At 44.6% G+C, this 17,581-nt stretch overlaps 3 protein-coding genes across 6 annotated transcripts; all 3 read left to right on the plus strand.

Annotated features, from left to right (window-relative positions):
• Positions 1 to 1,863: 1,863 nt before the first annotated feature.
• LOC135596855 (probable N6-adenosine-methyltransferase MT-A70-like) lies at positions 1,864 to 9,384 on the plus strand. Of its 3 annotated transcripts, XM_065089072.1 has the most exons (10): positions 1,864 to 3,125; positions 3,796 to 3,894; positions 5,519 to 5,602; positions 5,684 to 6,030; positions 7,361 to 7,577; positions 7,853 to 7,932; positions 8,434 to 8,584; positions 8,771 to 8,897; positions 8,970 to 9,062; positions 9,247 to 9,384. In XM_065089072.1, exons 1-8 carry the CDS (start codon positions 1,971 to 1,973, stop codon positions 8,780 to 8,782), a joined length of 2,145 nt encoding a protein of 714 aa, XP_064945144.1. In that variant the 5' UTR covers positions 1,864 to 1,970; the 3' UTR covers positions 8,783 to 8,897; positions 8,970 to 9,062; positions 9,247 to 9,384. The 3 variants fall into 3 exon arrangements, with proteins under 3 accessions (XP_064945144.1, XP_064945142.1, XP_064945143.1); XM_065089070.1 differs by lacking the exon at positions 9,247 to 9,384 and having other exon boundaries at positions 8,434 to 8,684; positions 8,970 to 9,240; XM_065089071.1 differs by lacking the exon at positions 9,247 to 9,384 and having other exon boundaries at positions 8,970 to 9,240.
• A 77-nt stretch (positions 9,385 to 9,461) lies between these two features.
• LOC135596856 (F-box/LRR-repeat protein At3g48880-like) lies at positions 9,462 to 10,766 on the plus strand. Of its 2 annotated transcripts, none has more exons than XM_065089073.1 (2): positions 9,462 to 9,959; positions 10,033 to 10,766. In XM_065089073.1, exons 1-2 carry the CDS (start codon positions 9,613 to 9,615, stop codon positions 10,517 to 10,519), a joined length of 834 nt encoding a protein of 277 aa, XP_064945145.1. In that variant the 5' UTR covers positions 9,462 to 9,612; the 3' UTR covers positions 10,520 to 10,766. The 2 variants fall into 2 exon arrangements, with proteins under 2 accessions (XP_064945145.1, XP_064945146.1); XM_065089074.1 differs by having other exon boundaries at positions 10,036 to 10,766.
• Positions 10,767 to 13,437: 2,671 nt separating this feature from the next.
• LOC103970312 (AAA-ATPase At2g46620) lies at positions 13,438 to 15,597 on the plus strand. The gene has a single exon (XM_009384042.3). It carries the CDS (start codon positions 13,833 to 13,835, stop codon positions 15,378 to 15,380), a length of 1,548 nt encoding a protein of 515 aa, XP_009382317.2. The 5' UTR covers positions 13,438 to 13,832; the 3' UTR covers positions 15,381 to 15,597.
• The last annotated feature ends 1,984 nt before the right edge of the window (positions 15,598 to 17,581 follow it).

Raw genomic sequence — 17,581 nt, forward strand, 5'->3', positions numbered from 1 at the left:
AGACGCTGTTCAATGTCTCGTCCCGAGAGCTCGGGGTGGTGCTGTCTGACGTCGCTCCACACATCCCAAGATGACAGTCAGTTAGAAGTGTCGTCCCATCCCTCGAGGGTCAGCGGCCATGCCGAACCCGCGTGCAATCGACCCTTGTATAATAGTATAAAAGCCCATGGTCGACATCCGGCTAGAGGAGAGGCAAAAAAGCAATTCAACCCACTGCTGACTTGCTCGTCGGAGGAGCCAAAATCGGGGATCACCCGATGAGGGTTATTTTTGTAGGCGAACGACCACCCGCGAGCCGCGAGCATCTCAACCAAGGGTTCGCCATCCAGCGTGCAAGGGTGAGCTGTCAACTGGCTTGGAGACCGACAAACGTCGATAAGCACCCCTTCCCGAGGGCACAACCACCTCGTCATCTAGCTCAGTCAACAAAAGGCTCTCGACATCGACCCGTGGATCAAGTCGTGCTGACTTATCAGTACATTTGTTCACCAACTCTTCTGATATTATTCTATCCAATCCTATAAACTAATACTCAGCTTTTAAACTCCTCATCAATTCACTAGAGATGAACAAACGCTAATTTAACTCTTTATTTCTTTATTTGATGCACCCAATGTATATGTTGCATGATCCAATTCAGAGAAGGAACAAAGATGTTTAGACATTCGACTCAAATAGATTTTCTTTCTTTTTCTTTGCAGATCAAGTCATGTAACCATTTATGCTTTGACTCTTATATTACAACACTTCGTCTCGATTTCATATAATTCGGAAAAACAAGATATCAACTTTGTCACATTAACTCGAGTTAATGATCAAATCTTATTTTTATTTTTTTTCAAAAATATTAATAACAAACTCTATTATTAATTTATTTTTTTTAAGCATTGTAAGTAATTCAAATATTTAGTGTTTTTTATTCTAAAATTTGTTAATATTCAATAATGAGAGTATTTATTACAACAAGAAGGTACTTGGAATATATTTTGAGAAAAAACTCAAGAATTATGTACATGATTTGAGACTTTCCAAGTGTCTTTTTGGGCAAATCAAACTTAATATGGACAAAATTACACTGATTTTAAGAAATATTGACTAAATCTTAAGTTTCTGAACCAAACAGTACTCATAATTATTTTTTGGTTATGTTTAAATATTATTTAAAAATAAAGATATGGATTATACATTTTTATATCTTCGATAATAATTTTCTATTTTTCTAATTTTAAATATTTATACACTTAAATATTATTTTTTAAAATAAGAACTTGGATCATAAATTTATTATTAACAGATTTTATTTTATTTATCGATCGGTTCGATTTACTTTGTCATAAAACCAATGATTTTTTCTTTTGGAAATTCATCCTTTATTTTTAATAATATAAACTTTTTATTATTAATTTGGTTCGATTTAATTAATTCACCGGTCCGATGCATTGAATCAGACCAAAAAAACGATGACACAAAAAAAGAAAATAAAGGATGGGATAATATTAAAAATTTGAAAAAGCTAAAAACAGAAAATGAGGCATATTCTTTGGGAAAATACTAATAACAATAGCTTATATATAATGCACCAAACCGAAATAAAATGCCTCTAATTCACTATACCAAAAAAGAATCGACAATGAAAAGAGGGCAGAAAATATTTAGAAGGAATAATGTATTCATTTTTAAACATAGAGGCAGAAAATAAAAGTCAAACTATATTTACCCCACGTTTTGGGAATTTATCTCCACCGTTGGATCGCCGACGAGGGGTGACGAACGGCAGGTGATGTTAAGGGTTTCGGTTAGGCTGCACCTATTGTGAACCCAAATGCATGCTTAAAGCGCGCGCATCTCACGTGCTTTAAGGTAACCGAGTCGGAACTCATCATTCGTATCGGGGCAGAGAGAGAGAGAGAGAGAGAGGGCCGACGCCCGCCGCTGCCTCGACTCGTCCGTTTCGGTCTCGCAAGCCAGGCATGGAACCGCCAACCGATGGCGATGGCGATGGCGAAGTTGACGACGTCGCCGCCGTTACGGAGATGCGCCACCAAATGGAGGGTGCCATCGCTGCTCGCCGCCAGTCGCAGCAAGACCTTCTGGCCTCCCTCCACTCCCTCGTCCCCGACCTCGCCTCTTCCCTCGACGTGTCCCTCCGCGTTATCTCCGCCTTCAACCGCCGCCCTTTCTCCCCCACACTCATCCCCAGCCCGAGTACTGAGCCCTCCTCCGATCACCACTCCGTCAATCCCCGCCGCCGTCACCTCCCCGATACCTGCACCCTCCCTCGCACCCGCCGCAAGCCCTCTCCGCCCTCCTCCGGGGCCGACGGCGGCGCCTCCTCTGGCGGCGACCTTCTCTCCGTCGTCCGCACCATGGTCGCCGTCTGCCTGTTGGAGTTCGTTCCCTTCACCGAGATCGACTCCGCCGCGTTGCTTCGGCGGCTGGTGAACGATCAGTCTTCCGCTACCCCGTCTGAGAAGGCTGCACTCTCCGATCTCGGCGGGGATCTCGGGCCAATTTCTGCCATCGAGATGGCGCTGCGTCGCATAGCGGAAGAGAGCGGTGGAGTGCAGTTGGAGGAGTTCACGGTGAACGGGAAGTCAGTGCTGATGATTTGGAGCATCAATCGGAACAAGCTCCTGAAAGAACTTCCAGAGAGCTCTTCTCAGGGTCAGCAGCCACCACTACGTCATATCTCGACGGAACGCAACTCGAGCAAGGGGAACTATCAGGCTCAGGGGCCAAATATGGCCGGAGTTGATAACACTTCCATGATGATGGCAAGTCCGTCGCTGGATATGTGGATGGGGCCTCCTGATGCTCATCTCGCCGGCATGCCCCATCTCTTTCCGGGGTCTGGCGGTCCGCCATCTCTGGCTGGTGGTGGACCTAGAGCAATGGGATTGATAGGACTTGCTCCCCTTCAGAGGCCTCTCATCGGACCTGGCAACACTCCGGGTGGGCCTAATCCAGCGATGTTAAAGCAAGGGACAGAGGAAGATGATCTAATTGATCTAGATGCATTGTTGAATAAGAAGACATTCAAAGAGATGCAGCTGTCCAAGGCAGGAGAGGAGCTTTTGGAGCTCATTCACCGCCCTACAGCAAAGGAGGCCGCAGCTGCTGCAAAGGCTCGGATAATTCACTTAAAACTTATTCCTGCTCCTTGCATCACTATTGATTCTCCATGAAACATCAACTCGCCTAATAGAAGAAAGATAATATGATTATAAATCATAGGGTCATTATAGCTATCGAATGAAGTGGATTTTGAATCATGAATAGATTTATGCATTCAGGGTTTGTGAAACTGGAATTCTAATGGACAAATGCTTGCTTAAATATGGTTTTCATAGATGGTAGTTGTTTGCTGCTATCGGCAACTGTTCTCTGCTTTTAACATTCATGTCTGCATAATAAGCTGCTGCTTCCAAATCAACTTTTAGAATGAAGGACTAGAATCAGAAGTAGAAGGATGGGGTCAATTTCATTTTTCTTTTCTTTTTGTTCATGAATCCAATCGAAGTCTTCTAGTATAAGATGGGACAAGCTTATGCTGCTTCCTTCTGTTACTTGTTTGATGTGGTTCCCATGTTCTCTTGGTTAGTCAACTACTCGTACAACCTGTCACCTGAAACATAACCCACCTTTTATTTTAACGTACTTCCAATACATCATGATGCATGTACCTCTTAATCCAATATTAGTTAAGTTAAATGTTAATATGACGAATATATTCTGTTCAAGAATCGATTGGTGTTCCTCTCATCTGCCTGTCTAAACTTGACAATTTTTTCTCAGTTTAAGACGAAAGGCGGCTCTCAACTCAAGGAATACTGTACTCATTTAACTAAAGAAGACTGCCGGCGTCATTCTGGTTCATTTGTTGCTTGTGATAAGGTTAGTTTTATGTCAATATCTTACTAGTGTAAGGTGCTAATCCTTGACTTTTGTTATGTTGTTGAAATGCCATGAGCTCTATTCTTTCATCAAATTTTGAGAACTTTTCTTACAGATTTACTTGATGTAACGTATAATCATATTATTTACTTGTTCACTATTTTTCTTGTTGTGTGGACAAATGAACAGAGTCCAGTTCGCAAGTTTACTTTTGTTTCCTTCTAGTTGTGTTATTGATTTAAACAGTAAACCCAATGCCAACTTGTATATGACAGAACTGAATAAAAATCATGATTTCTTTTGTCCAATTCAAGTGCAATTACAAGGCCCTGTGCTAATTTCATGATAGCTGAAGCCCCATTTTATAATAATGCTCTCTTTGCATCCTTTAACCCCAATAAACAACAAAGCAAATAGCAAGACATATGCACTGTCCTAGATACTACTCACCTTTATGCATCTTTCCATTCTACTTTTAGGTTGTGAGTTCTTTCAAGGTCTGTTACCTTAGAAGTCAGCAAGCAAGCATGTTCCTTGATGTGCTATTCTTTTGCTGTTTGTTACTTTTCTAGTATCAGAGTCGGTATGCTCTCTGTTGGATTGTATGGACCTTTATACATCTTCCCGAACTCATACTAGTTTGCAAATTCTGTGAAGGCTTATTTCTTTTGTTTAGAGGTCAACACGGAGTCGGTATGTTCTTTTTATTTTTTTTTAGGGAAATTAAAAGGAAAATGTTCCTTGTTAGCCTTTTCGATGAACTATTAGTGTATTATAGTAGAACCTTGATGGAATACTCAAATGGATGATTTGTCCAGACAATTCTGAACAGAAAAAAGAATTATAAGAAACCATGTTTTTTGCATGTCAGAACATTTGGTAGCAAAGAAGGTAAAATATTTGCTATGTTGACATAGTGAGGGCTCAAGTTGCAACCATAGGAACCCATCGAGTGTCACATGAATGTAGACTATTGCAGTGGATAAATTAAGTTAAAAAATGAACAAAATGTTATTATGAAACAAGATGGAATTTTGAAGTGAAAAGTTTAGAGGAGCCTGCACCAGCCGGCCATGAGTACTTGGGGTTGAATATATGTTACCTTTCTGCAACTTATTTGCATTGAGGGAAACTTCTTCCTTTGTTTCTAAGTGGTTTATGCCCTTTGTTTGCTCTTTCAATTTTTCTTTGGTCTTCATCTCCTTGAATCTAGTAGATAATGACTGTTGCTATGAGGGGAAAGTTCAAATAAGTAGCTTGATTTGGCTCATGGTATATACACTAAAAGTTGACAAATCGGCATTCCTGGCAAGCCATCTAGAGTCTCCAGGACCATAATTACTGATTGTGGGGTACTGATTCTTCATCTCCTTATGAAGTTGATGCTTTAAATAAATTGTTTATGGTACATGTTATTAGACTTGATGATTCAACACTACTTGGGAACCATCTAGAGCCTTTAGGATTTGTTTGTTGAAGTAATGACCCTTATGTTTTCACTTATTATTTCAATGGTGACTTCAGTTTCTTGATATATCTTTCATAAGATTGAGGTTCTTTTTTTGCTCCCTTGAATTTAGTAGCTTTTTTGTTTAAGGTTTGAATCTCACTTATTTGCAAGCAGGTTCATTTCCGCCGTATTATTGCTCCACATACTGATACAAATTTGGGTGACTGCTCCTTTCTGGATACATGCCGTCATACAAAGGTTAAATTTTGGCTTTCTATCTGTCTTTGCTGGTTCCCATTCTTATTCTCTGGTTTATATTGTTCAATGTTTTCATTGCAGACTTGCAAATATGTTCATTATGAACTTGACCAAACACTGGATGCTCCAATTCTGGGATTGGCTAATCCACCTCAAAGACCAATAAAGTACCAAAGGGCTGAATATTGTTCAGAAGTTGAGCTTGGTCAATCCCAGTGGATAAACTGTGATATTCGAACCTTTAGAATGGATATCTTGGGACAATTTGGGGTTATTATGGCAGACCCTCCATGGGATATTCATATGGAATTGCCATATGGTACAATGGCTGATGAGGAAATGAAAAATCTTAATGTACCAACATTGCAAACTGATGGTCTGATTTTCCTTTGGGTCACTGGGCGTGCAATGGAACTTGGTCGTGAATGGTGAGCTATATTTTGTTTTTTTCTTTTTCTTAGAAATTGCTGTTAGTATGATTTAATAAAGTGATGGTTGAATACATACACAACTGATGAATTTCTAGACAGAAAAGCATACTTGATTGCCATGCATAAGCCTCGGTCCGAAGTGATTATTTTTCTTTTTCACTTTTGCTCTGCTCAGTTTATATACTTGGTTACTTAACTACCCACTAGGTTGATCTGCTTTTCGTTGCTGCTTTTGTGATATAATCGAATTTTCTTATGGTTTTGTCTGAGTCGGTCTAATCTGTTGCTTATATTTGGAAAATTATCTACAAATGTGATTAAATGAACCAATTTTTGGGTATTCTTGTTACTCATCATTTTTTTCCTCTATGCTTGGTTCTGGCCATGATGGCCGAGGATTTTCAAGTTGGTGTCTAAAACTCTACATTACAATTAGCAACTTAAAGTTTCGCTGCATGACATGGTCTGTAATTATATATAGTTATGGAAACCGACATAAGTTATGATTAATAGATGACTCAAGGCTATATACATTTGAGAACCTGAACCAAACTTGATATACTATTACAAGAAAACTGAGGGACCATTTCAGATCAAGTTGGATGATAGAGTTTTCCCATTGAACAACCTTATCTCATAGGGTTTATACTGACTGGTCAAAAGGATGCGCTTATTAGGGAAAGAATGCAACCAGTGGAATACCTATTTGAACAAGATGGTTGATTAACATATTCCCTTTGTTTATACTACTAGTTTTCTAGTTGAAGATATTTTCTATTATCAAACCAAACAAGTAACATAATAGAGGTAAAGGTTATTGAGCTTGACTACTGGATTACCTCCCTTGACCCTTGTTTTTGATCTAAAGAAATCTTAGTGCCCAGTAGGAGCTTCGTGTTAAATACTCATTGATCATATCTGCTTATCCAAAAAGAGGCTACTTCATATCTCGTAATAAGGTTTAAGTGTTTTAGTCTTTAGCACTTTGTGGATTTTTGCTTTTAGTACTTTTCCATTAGCCATGGGATCAATGGGAAAATAGTTAGTTGTTTTTGCTCTTGTGATTTTTCTTTTAGATTGAACAATATTGAAGTCAGCTTTATTAATATCAACTTATTTGTTTTGTATGATCCTTCCTTGTTATTGCTTTTCTTCTGTGATAAGAGTTTTGCTAAAAATGCAATTAAAGAATGTATAAGCACAGTATAAGTTTGTTTCGGCTGTGCTGCAAATGAGAGCAAAACACGAAGTGTGTATTCTGAAAACTTGTCCTGATGGTAGGAGGATCTTAAGTTAGCACAATGTATGGTTTTAATGTTATTACCAGTTTAGAGCTTTGGGGATACCAGCGTGTTGAGGAAATCATTTGGGTAAAGACCAATCAGCTTCAACGGATTATAAGAACAGGACGCACAGGTCACTGGCTCAATCATAGTAAAGAGCATTGCCTTGTTGGAATAAAGGGGAATCCTGAGGTAAACAGGAACATTGATACTGATGTTATTGTCGCTGAAGTTCGGGAAACAAGCCGAAAACCTGATGAGGTAATAGATTTTATATTTTGCATCTGCTTTCTATAAAAAAATGAATATAGACAATGTGTATCACTATACAATTTTTATTATCGTGCATAGTAGGTGTGAGGACATAATTGGAGAATACTCCATTATCACTCTTGTTGATTCTCACCAGCATTACTTTATTACAGAATTTTGTAAATATGAATGGATTTAATTTGAAAATTTACTGTCTTGAATCTGAACTTCTTTCGAGAATGCATATTCCTTGCTATATTTCTAATGTACATACTTGACTGCAGATGTACCCAATGCTGGAGAGAATCAGCCCGAGGACGAGAAAGTTGGAACTGTTTGCTCGTATACACAATACACATGCAGGGTATTCCCATCTGGTGTTGATCATATTTACTTGGCTTTTACTCACTGCATCTTTTATACATGTGTACATTTTTTCACTTTGTTTGCATTGTATCTGTTTTTTCTTCTTTGTTTGCATATCTGTTGGTGTTTGCTTCTATGTTTGTGCTTAAACTGCACCTGCGAAAACAGGTTTGATCGTGATCGTGACAGTCATATCATGTAAATGCATGTGAAGATCTAGTAATTTCTGGATGCCATTTTCTCGGATTTCCTTGTAAAACTTATGGAGTACTATGATGTTCATTCTAATGTATTATTTCCGTTTATGAGTTGCATTCCATTCACATTTTCCTTCGTCTTGTTATTAGTCATTATACATTCCTTGCACACTATCTTATTATTGGAGTTCAGAAATCATCCTTATTGTCTGTATTTCTATTTCTAAGTCATCCTGCTTTAGGTAAAGTAGTTTGTTCTATTTGGTGGGCTTGTTATAATCGTTGGTTTGCTATATAACCAGGTGGCTATCACTTGGCAATCAATTGAACGGGGTGCAGCTAGTGGATGAAGGCCTTAGGGCTAGATTCAAGGCTGCTTATCCCGATGTGGAGGTGCAGCCAGCATCGCCAACCAGAACTTCTGCCATGGACACGGACTCGAATACCTCTCAGGTGAGGACACCCGTTGTAGAAGTGGACTCAAAAACAATCATCTGACCAATTTATGAAACCAGCTGCATCTGCTTCCATTCCACCGTACAAAATCAGCGATGTTAGATTCTGAATCTGCATCTTAGATTAAGCTTAACACCGAGCTTGTGGGTTCTTTACATGTGTGCATCTTCCATTGCTTTTCAGCACCAACCCTAGCCTGGCCTCACCGGTTACTGCCTTGGAATCATGGTTGATCGCATACAGAGTAGAAGCTTTTTGAACTATTAACATCTTCGATGCTTTGAGAGCAGAGTTTCCAATCTCTTAAAAAGTATGTTTTATCTCTACTCTTTTGGATAATTTAGGTTGAAGTGCTGTATTCTCACATATGCTTCTTATTCAGGTTAATCACTGTAACTTTCGCAACCTAACTTATCTTGTCGATGGAAGGCTCTTCAACAACAACACAAGCGCAGCATCCATGCCCCACTTTGCTGTAGTATATTAATTTCCCTTCTAATAAATCTTCTTCTCAAATTTGTTCTCTGGGATTAAGCTACACTCCTGGATTTTATTATAAAAAGTAGATCCAATTCTTGTATTCTTCATTCATTTTTTATATTGTAATTGCCTTTTGTTTTGGCTGCTACCGTAAATCTATTTCTTTTGTGCTAGATCAGTGTTCCTTCGTTAATTGGTGAAGCTGTGCTTGACGAAGAATGCAAGTTTGTAGTCCTTGACGGCTTCAACTTAAGGTGAAAGGTCTCGATAGCGTATCCGACTCGCTACACCAACAGCCCAAGTAAAGCTGGTCTCGGTTGGTGGCGCCAGGTCGAGAAATAAGACTTCATCCGGTTCGCCACGTGCTCGAAGGACTTCCTTAGTCGTGTCGGACACATGGCGGCCCAGAGTTGTACCGCAAACAACTTCCACCTTTCGTGTCACGATAGAATTCCAGAGTAATACTTTTCCTACTGCACGGTCTTGATTTCAGGTCAATCATAATAACCACCGTGTCCATCGACCCCAAAGGACGACGCCTCGCCATGGAGGAAGGAAGGAGATGGGAGGAGATGCCGACGGACTGTTTGGTTTCCATCTTCCTGCGGCTGGGCCTCGACGACCTCACCATCTCCGTTCCCTTCGTCTGCAAGTCCTGGGCGCAGGCTTCCCTCGACCCCGGATGCTGGCGAGTCGTCGACTTCCGGACGCTGGACCTCATGCCGTGGAGCAGGTTCTGCAAGGGGTTCGTCTCCCGCTACTCCCTTCGCAGCTTCTCCTTCTCCCCTCTCATGGAGTTCGTCGTCGACCGCGCTCGTGGATCCGTGACGGAGCTCGTATTCCCGTCGTCATCCAGTGTGTCGTGGCGAGACTTGGTGTCCGCTTCCGTGAAGTGAGTAGTGCTGCATGCGATCTTCTCCGTGGCGGGTTTCTGCCGAACCCTAGACTCTAATGGCGTCAAGTAGCAGGTGCCCCGGACTGAAGAGGCTGGCCTTGCCGGATCGCCTGACGCTCGAAGACGAACTCCGGATCCCTGAACTCGTCGGCGGGTGGAGAAACCTCGATGAGCTCGAGCTGGAATCGAAGCCTTCTTCCTTCCTGGCGTTAGTCGCCAGAATAGGCAACGACTGCAGGCGGTTCACGCGGCTGCGGGTGTCGGGATTGATCACGCCGGAGGACGCGTGCGTCATGGTCAACTGCCTTCCGGAGCTCAAGTGCTTGGACCTGAGCAAGTCCTACTTAACCAAGACAGAGCTGGGGGTGATAGTCAACGGGTGCAAAAGCTTGGAGAGGCTGGCCGTGAAGGATTGTCTTGGTTTCGAAGCCGATGAGGAGGTGGTGTCCATGGCGTCCAATCTCAAGGTGTTCGATCACCAGGGATCGAAGCTGCTTGATGACTACGGATACGAGACGGACGAGCCGGAGCACCAGACCGGAATTTTCTGCTGGTGATTGCACCTTCCACGCATTGATGTGGTGTTTGACCCTTTCCCCTCTTTCTTGCTTCCTCCTCCTTCCTTCCTGGCTATCGTGTTGGTCACTCATGTACAGGGAACGCATGCCATCGCAATTTGTGATCGTTGACTTTTCTGGCGAGGTTTGGAAGTTGTATGCTTTGCATGAAAACCTACCATTATAATTGACGGGTCGGGCTGAAGCACATCACAATTGGGTCAGCCAATCTCATTTATTTGCTCTATTCTCGTCCTCCCGAAACTTGTTGACTTGTTCTGTAATCGGGGAAGAGCTACTCGGTAGATCAAGTCCCATTTGTCTGAGATGCGAGACCATCAACAAAGAAACTCTATTCATTGGCGGTTTGGAGTTGACTTGTCTTTGACTAAGTTGGAAACAGGGTGGTTCGAGGACTTCCTCGGGTTCTGCGGCGAACATGGCTTGTAAGGTCATGGATATCTATCTATCTTTTTGATCTTTCTATCTATCTTCTTGACAGGATAGGATAGAATTGAGACCTTTTGTTCTCTGCTTTATGCGCACCAAAGTGCCTTTAGCAGCTTCGAGCTCTGGGACTTCTTTACGATGGTAGTGCCTGCATTTGTGTTAATAATCCATTCTGAAATCCACCTGCTGATGGTTGAAAGCCTCGTCTACATCCTAGAAAAGGAGAAGGAGGGTTGACTTTGCTAAATAAGATCAGAATATGTCTCACATGCATCATGCTAAATACATGATTTAGATCTTGAAATCAAGATTGATTAGTGATGATAAAATTTATAAAATGACATAATGTATTCTAAGTTTTAACATTTTAAATGCATAATTATTGGAACAAATTTATTCAATGAAGAAACAATTTTTGGAATGGTCTTTTTAAAAGACTAAATCTTTTTAATTACCCTTTATATATTGAACTATCTTATACTGGAATGAGTTGGGCTGACGTGATGGTTCCTCCCATCTTGACTTCTCCCTTTTGTCCACTTGCTTCTTTCTTTAGTGCTTCTGTTTGCTACATTAACTGATGCCCGATCTTTCGCTCTATCATATGGTTCCTCTGTCAGAGGCCAACCCAGCCGTTCATTCGTCTTTCCATTGGCCCCCAAAAGTGTGAGATCACCTATTATATATATATATATATATATATATATATATATATATATATATTGAGGGATGCGTTTGGTGTTGCTGCATGTATTCCCAGTGAAGTACAGCAATGCATCCAATTCCCAGCTGAAACATAGCTGGATGGAGACATCTCCATCCGGGCAAGTCGGATGCTTTATCCATTGATAGTTGAAGCAGCAATCTACCATTGTCTATATATATCTGTGAACAGATTCGCAGTAACTCCTGTTCATCATGAATGATCTGAAACAGTCGGTTCATTGTCAAAGAAATAGAAGTAAGCATTTAAAGGTTGTGTTGATGTCGAATACAAGTGTAGAATACTGCTATTCTCATGTCAGCTTGATGCCGTTTGCAGACATCAAGCTTCTCTCTCTCCACCATGAAGTTTACACTGTCAGATAACCAGCGAGCTGCAGACCTGCGTCGTCGTCATAAACGCGCTTGTGATGCTAAGATTGGACTGTTCTCTTACACGCAGTAATGGTGGCAGTTGGACTGGAGCGCCGTGGGCAACACACCATGAATCCTTGACCTAGTTTCATGCTGCACTGCGTACTATTCCCTGGAATTCCTTTCCGCTCCCTTCTCCGGTGTTTGAATGGGTTGGGTTGTTTGGAATGGTAAAACGATGCTCACCTTGCTGTCGTCTTCTAGGGTTTCATGAGAAGATGAGGAGGTCCATGATGGACTTTGTGGTGGTGCTGGTCCCGGACAATGACGCTCTGGTGACGAGAACTTCCAACTCTCACCCTCCACAGCTAAATTCGACGCAGCACTTCCCGCCCGTGACTGTGGTCTTGAGCTGCCGCGACCTGCGAACCGTGCAGCAGTCGACACAAGAAAGAAGATGAGCAGCAGACTGTCTCCATTGCTAGCTGCTGTGGGAGCCTTTAATGCCGGGATCTCTGTAAGATCTCCAATAATGGAGCTGTCGTTCACAGAATTGGACCGTTTGTATTGGATCAGGAACGAGAATCTTTGCGTCGATCAATAGCTGCTCTCTTTCTCGGCAATTGAATCCAACCTTAGCATGTCTCCACCACCCAACAGTCAAATTGAAGGATTAGATGTTGTCGGACGCGGCTTTCTTTGACCCTGAATAAGTCAACATGTTTCGGTCAATCGCGTTTACCTGCGCAGTTGAAACTCCAATTCCATTAATTAGGCGATCAACTCAACATCCCACCGCGTCTGGTGCGCGTCCACCTGCCATTCCTACCGACGCCATGATGTCAAAGTGCGACACATGTCCAACATAAATCCACATTGGAGATCGAGATCCAATCTAATCCAAAGAAACATTAACGTTACATCGCGTGTTTACCACCCAATTCGTGCACAGATACTAATTACATATAAATTCTAATATATCATACATATCTATTCAATTATGAGGATCATCCGCGTATCCCACCGGTATTAATATTTAATTTCTTTGAATAATGAGAGAAGTATAATACAAAATATCGAAGATATACCTAATAATTGTGGTATCACACTATATTTAATATAAATTAAAGCTGCAATTATTAATTATTTTATGCTGATTAATCATATATATGTGTGTGTGGGGGGAGTTTTCGTTGTACAAGCCGGTCTGCGTTTAATCCGCCCGGTCCATAAAAGCGTCCGGTTCGATCCATGACTTGGGTTCGACGGACCACATTTACCACGTTCGGAATCTTGGGATCTTTTCGACCAAGTATTGGGAAACGTGCCACGTCGTCCGTTGAGATGCGTGCAAACGACTCCTACTCAAGAAGGATCGGGGCTTGTTCACGAGTCAAATGGTCGAGAAAGACCATGTCGTCATTAACAGGTAGGTGGAGGAGGCGTCCGCCTTTCCCCATCCTCGGTCATCGAAGGAAATCAAACTCGCCCGCTTGCCGGCGAACCGCAGCTTGATCTCACACAAATCTCCATCGAGGTTTGAACTGGAAAGTCCCATCTGTCACCGTGGAATTCCAAATCGCCCACCATATTTTAATCCCCACGCCCGATCGAATACCCAACCTTTTCCTTTATTGCCTTTTTTACGCATATCTCTTCCTCCTCCGTCCCTCCTTCCCTCCCTCCCTCCCTCCTCCTTTGACTCTAATAACTCCGTTGAGCCGGCCGGCGGTCGTTCACTTCTTTGTATTGATTGGGTTTTGTTTGTGTGGGAGAGGGGAGAGATATGATCGCGAACGGTGCTGCGTCGGTGGTTTGTGCGGTGGTGGGCGGTGTGGTGCTCCTGCGGATCGTTTTGTCGTTGAAGTCGCTGGTGTACTGCTGGGGGCGGTGGTGGCGGTGGGTGGACGAGCGGACGCAGGCGTACCAGAGCTTCGAGATCCCGCGGTATAGCGAGAGCGGGCAGGAGAACCCGCTGTACCGCCGCGCCGCCGCCTATGTCGCGGCCCTCCCCTCCCTCGAGGACGCCGCTGCCGCCACCCTCTTCTCCTCCGGCCGCAAGCCCAACGACTTCTTCCTCCTCCTCGGCCCCGGCCAGTCCGCCGCTGATTCCTTCCTCGGCGACCGCGTCTCGTGGACCAACGCCCCCGCCGGTGGAGCCGGCGGCCCCCGCCTCGTCCTCCGCCTCCGCCGCCAGGACCGCACCCGCGTCCTTCGTCCCTACCTCCAGCACGTTGAGTCCGTCGCAGACGACCTCGAGCTCCGGCGTAAGGAGGTCAGGCTGTTCACCAGCTACGCGGGCGTCGGCGATGGCGGGGGACCGCGGTGGCGGTCGGCGCCGTTCACCCACCCGGCGACGCTCGACACGGTCGCGATGGACCTGGACCTCAAGGCGCGGGTCCGCGCCGACCTTGAGTCGTTCCTCAAGGGCCGCGCCTACTACCACCGGGTCGGTCGCGTCTGGCGGCGGAGCTACCTCCTCTACGGGCCCCCCGGTACCGGCAAGTCCACTTTCGTCGCCGCGATGGCCAAGTTCCTCTGCTACGATATCTACGACGTCGACCTCTCCCGCGTCTCCGCGGGCGGGGACGGCGTCGGCGCCGACCTGAAGGCCCTCCTCCTCAGCACCACCCCCAGGTCGGTGATCCTGGTCGAGGACCTCGACCGGCACCTCAAGGGCAAAGGCGTCGGTGAGGAGGGCGAGTCGCAGCTCACCCGGATCCTAAACTTCATGGACGGAATTTTCTCGTGCTGCGGCGAGGAGCGGGTGATGGTGTTCACGATGACCTCCGACGGCGGCGGAATGGAGGGGGTTGAGCCGGCGGTGCTGCGGCCGGGGCGGCTCGACGTGCACATCCACTTCCCCCTCTGCGACTTCACCGCCTTCAAGACCCTCGCGAGCAGCTACCTCGGCCTCAAGGACCATAAGCTGTACCCGCAGGTGGAGGAGGTGTTCCAGGGCGGCGCCAGGATCAGCCCGGCGGAGGTGGGCGAGATCATGATCGCCAACCGTGCCTCCCCGAGCCGGGCGCTGAAGTCGGTCATCAGCGCGTTGCACCAGTCGTCATCGGCCGCGGGGCGGAGGCTGAGCGAGAGCGGCTCGGGGCGGCGGTGGGACGACGCAGCGGCTGGCAGCGACTGCGGCAACGGCGGCGGCAGCGGCGGGCTGGGGTTCGGGAAGGAGTCAATCAAGGAGTTCAAGAAGCTGTACGGGTTGATAAAGATGAGGAGCGGGAGCAAGAAGGAAGGCGTGATGCCGGTGGAGGTGGCGGCCGCCGCGGCCGCCGCAGGCGCTCCGTTGGACAAGCTAGACAAAGATAACTCCTCCCACTGAAGTGACTGAACAATCTATTGGGTTTTCTGCATGCAAAACTCATTCTTTTGTGGCTTCTGCCCCTCTTTAATCTCTCTTTTAATTCAAAGAAAATGGGTCGAAACGAGACCACTGAAGGTGTAGAAAAGATGAAGGTCAAATGGATGTGTATACTGTAAATGACACACTCTGCGATCCTTCCGCATTCCAAGTAATTCTACTGCAAGCTTCATTCTTCCTCCTCGTTCCCATGAACATGGCGTACGAAGGCAGCTGGTGTTCCGCCTCCTTGCCTCCTCCCATTTGGCTGCTGCTTTGGTCAAAGGCCGGTGAGAGGCTGAAGCAGGTGGAGCTGAACCATCTGCTTCTTCCAGCTTTATTCGTTCGTACCTTTTTCGGAGTAGATTCGCATTGAGTAGACGCCGTATTGTGATTTGCTTACGACTTTTAGCTCACTTGCCTTTTGACTTTTTGTTAGTTCTACTCCTAATTGTTTGATCTTTTCAACTGGTTTCATATGATCTCATGAGATCGAAAGGAGAGGGAGCCGACAACGAGAACAGACTCGCTGACCTTTCGTCTGCGCGTAAAGCCTTCTTATGCTCTCAGCAATTACCACTGTAGCTTTAGCTCTGAAGCAGCTGTCTTCCTGTTGCTCGCTATCAACTGCTTTACCTCTCACAGTTACAGGGCTCCTTAGCTTTTCGTTTCTTGGTTGTCTCAGGCGGACCTGAAACCGATGTCCTCTTCGAATTTGACAGGTCAGAGGTCGATCGTCACACCAATCTCTCTCTCTTGAACATTTTGATTGGGTAGCAGTGAGTGCAGAGCTTGATCTCCAGGTTCTCTATGCATCATCATTCTCGTAGAGATCAACTCAAGACGGTAATTGTCGTTCCACTTCCAGGGAATGGGGACGATAGACATTAATGTCACAACCACAAAGCATAGTGTGCGAGGACAGAGAATGACCAATACCACAAGGACACAAGATCCACTTGTCAACAAGCTTACTCGAATGATCTTGACATGGAACTCATGCTTAGTTAGCTAACGAGTCTTTTGTTTTGGATGCTCGTCATAAAGGAAGAGAACAGAGAATGTAATTAGTGTTGTCCGCTAAAGGAGAGATTCTCTGCCATAGGCTGTATAATGCTCAGCCGAAAGGCTGTGTCTTTAGACTACGCAATCAAAGGTGACCATGAAGAAAGCTGGGCACAAGAAAAGATGCTTCCTCTCTCTCTCTCTCTCTGTATTCTCTTCTCTTTTCTCGGCAAAGGATTTGATGGACGAGTATTTGGCGGTGGATATCTGGCAAAGTTAGTGGCCACGGACATATTCGTCGCTGATGAATATTATGAGGCCTTGAACCTGATTCTTTCAGAAGCTTCTTTTCAATCTTCGTGCTTGTGGCTTCTTCTCGCCATGGCCACTCGACAGCCTGACGTTTGGTTCCCATCAGATGGCAGTCGGCGTGTGTCTTCTTGTGTGTTGTGAGAAGGGGGCAATTGCGGCGGCGCAGATGGATGGTCTCGTGGTGTCTTGCAGTGATGTGTTTCACTGTCGGGACTCGTCTTCCACCAAGAGTTGCGTTAGTGGTGGCTGTTGGCGCCGAACACGTTCGTGGCGGACATGGAAGAGGCTGCGCCGGGCAACAACGGACGGCCGAGAAGAAGAGGAGGAGGAGTCCCGAGCTGATCTAAATTATCCTTTTTTATGTTTGAATCACAACCTCAACCCGAGTGTGTGAATCTTCCCCTGACAAGCTTGCGTCGAGCGGTGCCAACCACGAAGGGGTAGCCCCCAACATCGTACAAACTTGATTCTACTACCTCCACGCTTGCTACGTCTACCTCCTCCTTACAAGGAGTCCATATTACCACCACATGAGACTTTCTCAACACTCCCATTCACAATGAACAGAAAAGACCTCTCCTCTTCATCTTGTATTCTACAACATCCTTCTTTGTTTCATACTTCTATGAGTTCATGCAACTCACTCTCCTATCATACAATAATCAATCAATCTGTTTATCCTTTTTTCTTTTTTTTTTCCCTCATCTTCTCATCTTGCATGCCTCCTCCCCGAGAGCACATGTTTTTTCATTTTTATAAAGAATGAATAATGAGGATGAGATTAAAATCCAAAATATTAAAATAAATTATTCATCAAAATCTTTATCAACTAAGAAAGTAACATCAACCTCTCCAAGAGCAAATGA

Source organism: Musa acuminata, chromosome BXJ1-11, assembly GCF_036884655.1.
Source record: "Musa acuminata AAA Group cultivar baxijiao chromosome BXJ1-11, Cavendish_Baxijiao_AAA, whole genome shotgun sequence".
In the NCBI taxonomy this organism is placed as follows: domain Eukaryota; kingdom Viridiplantae; phylum Streptophyta; class Magnoliopsida; order Zingiberales; family Musaceae; genus Musa; species Musa acuminata.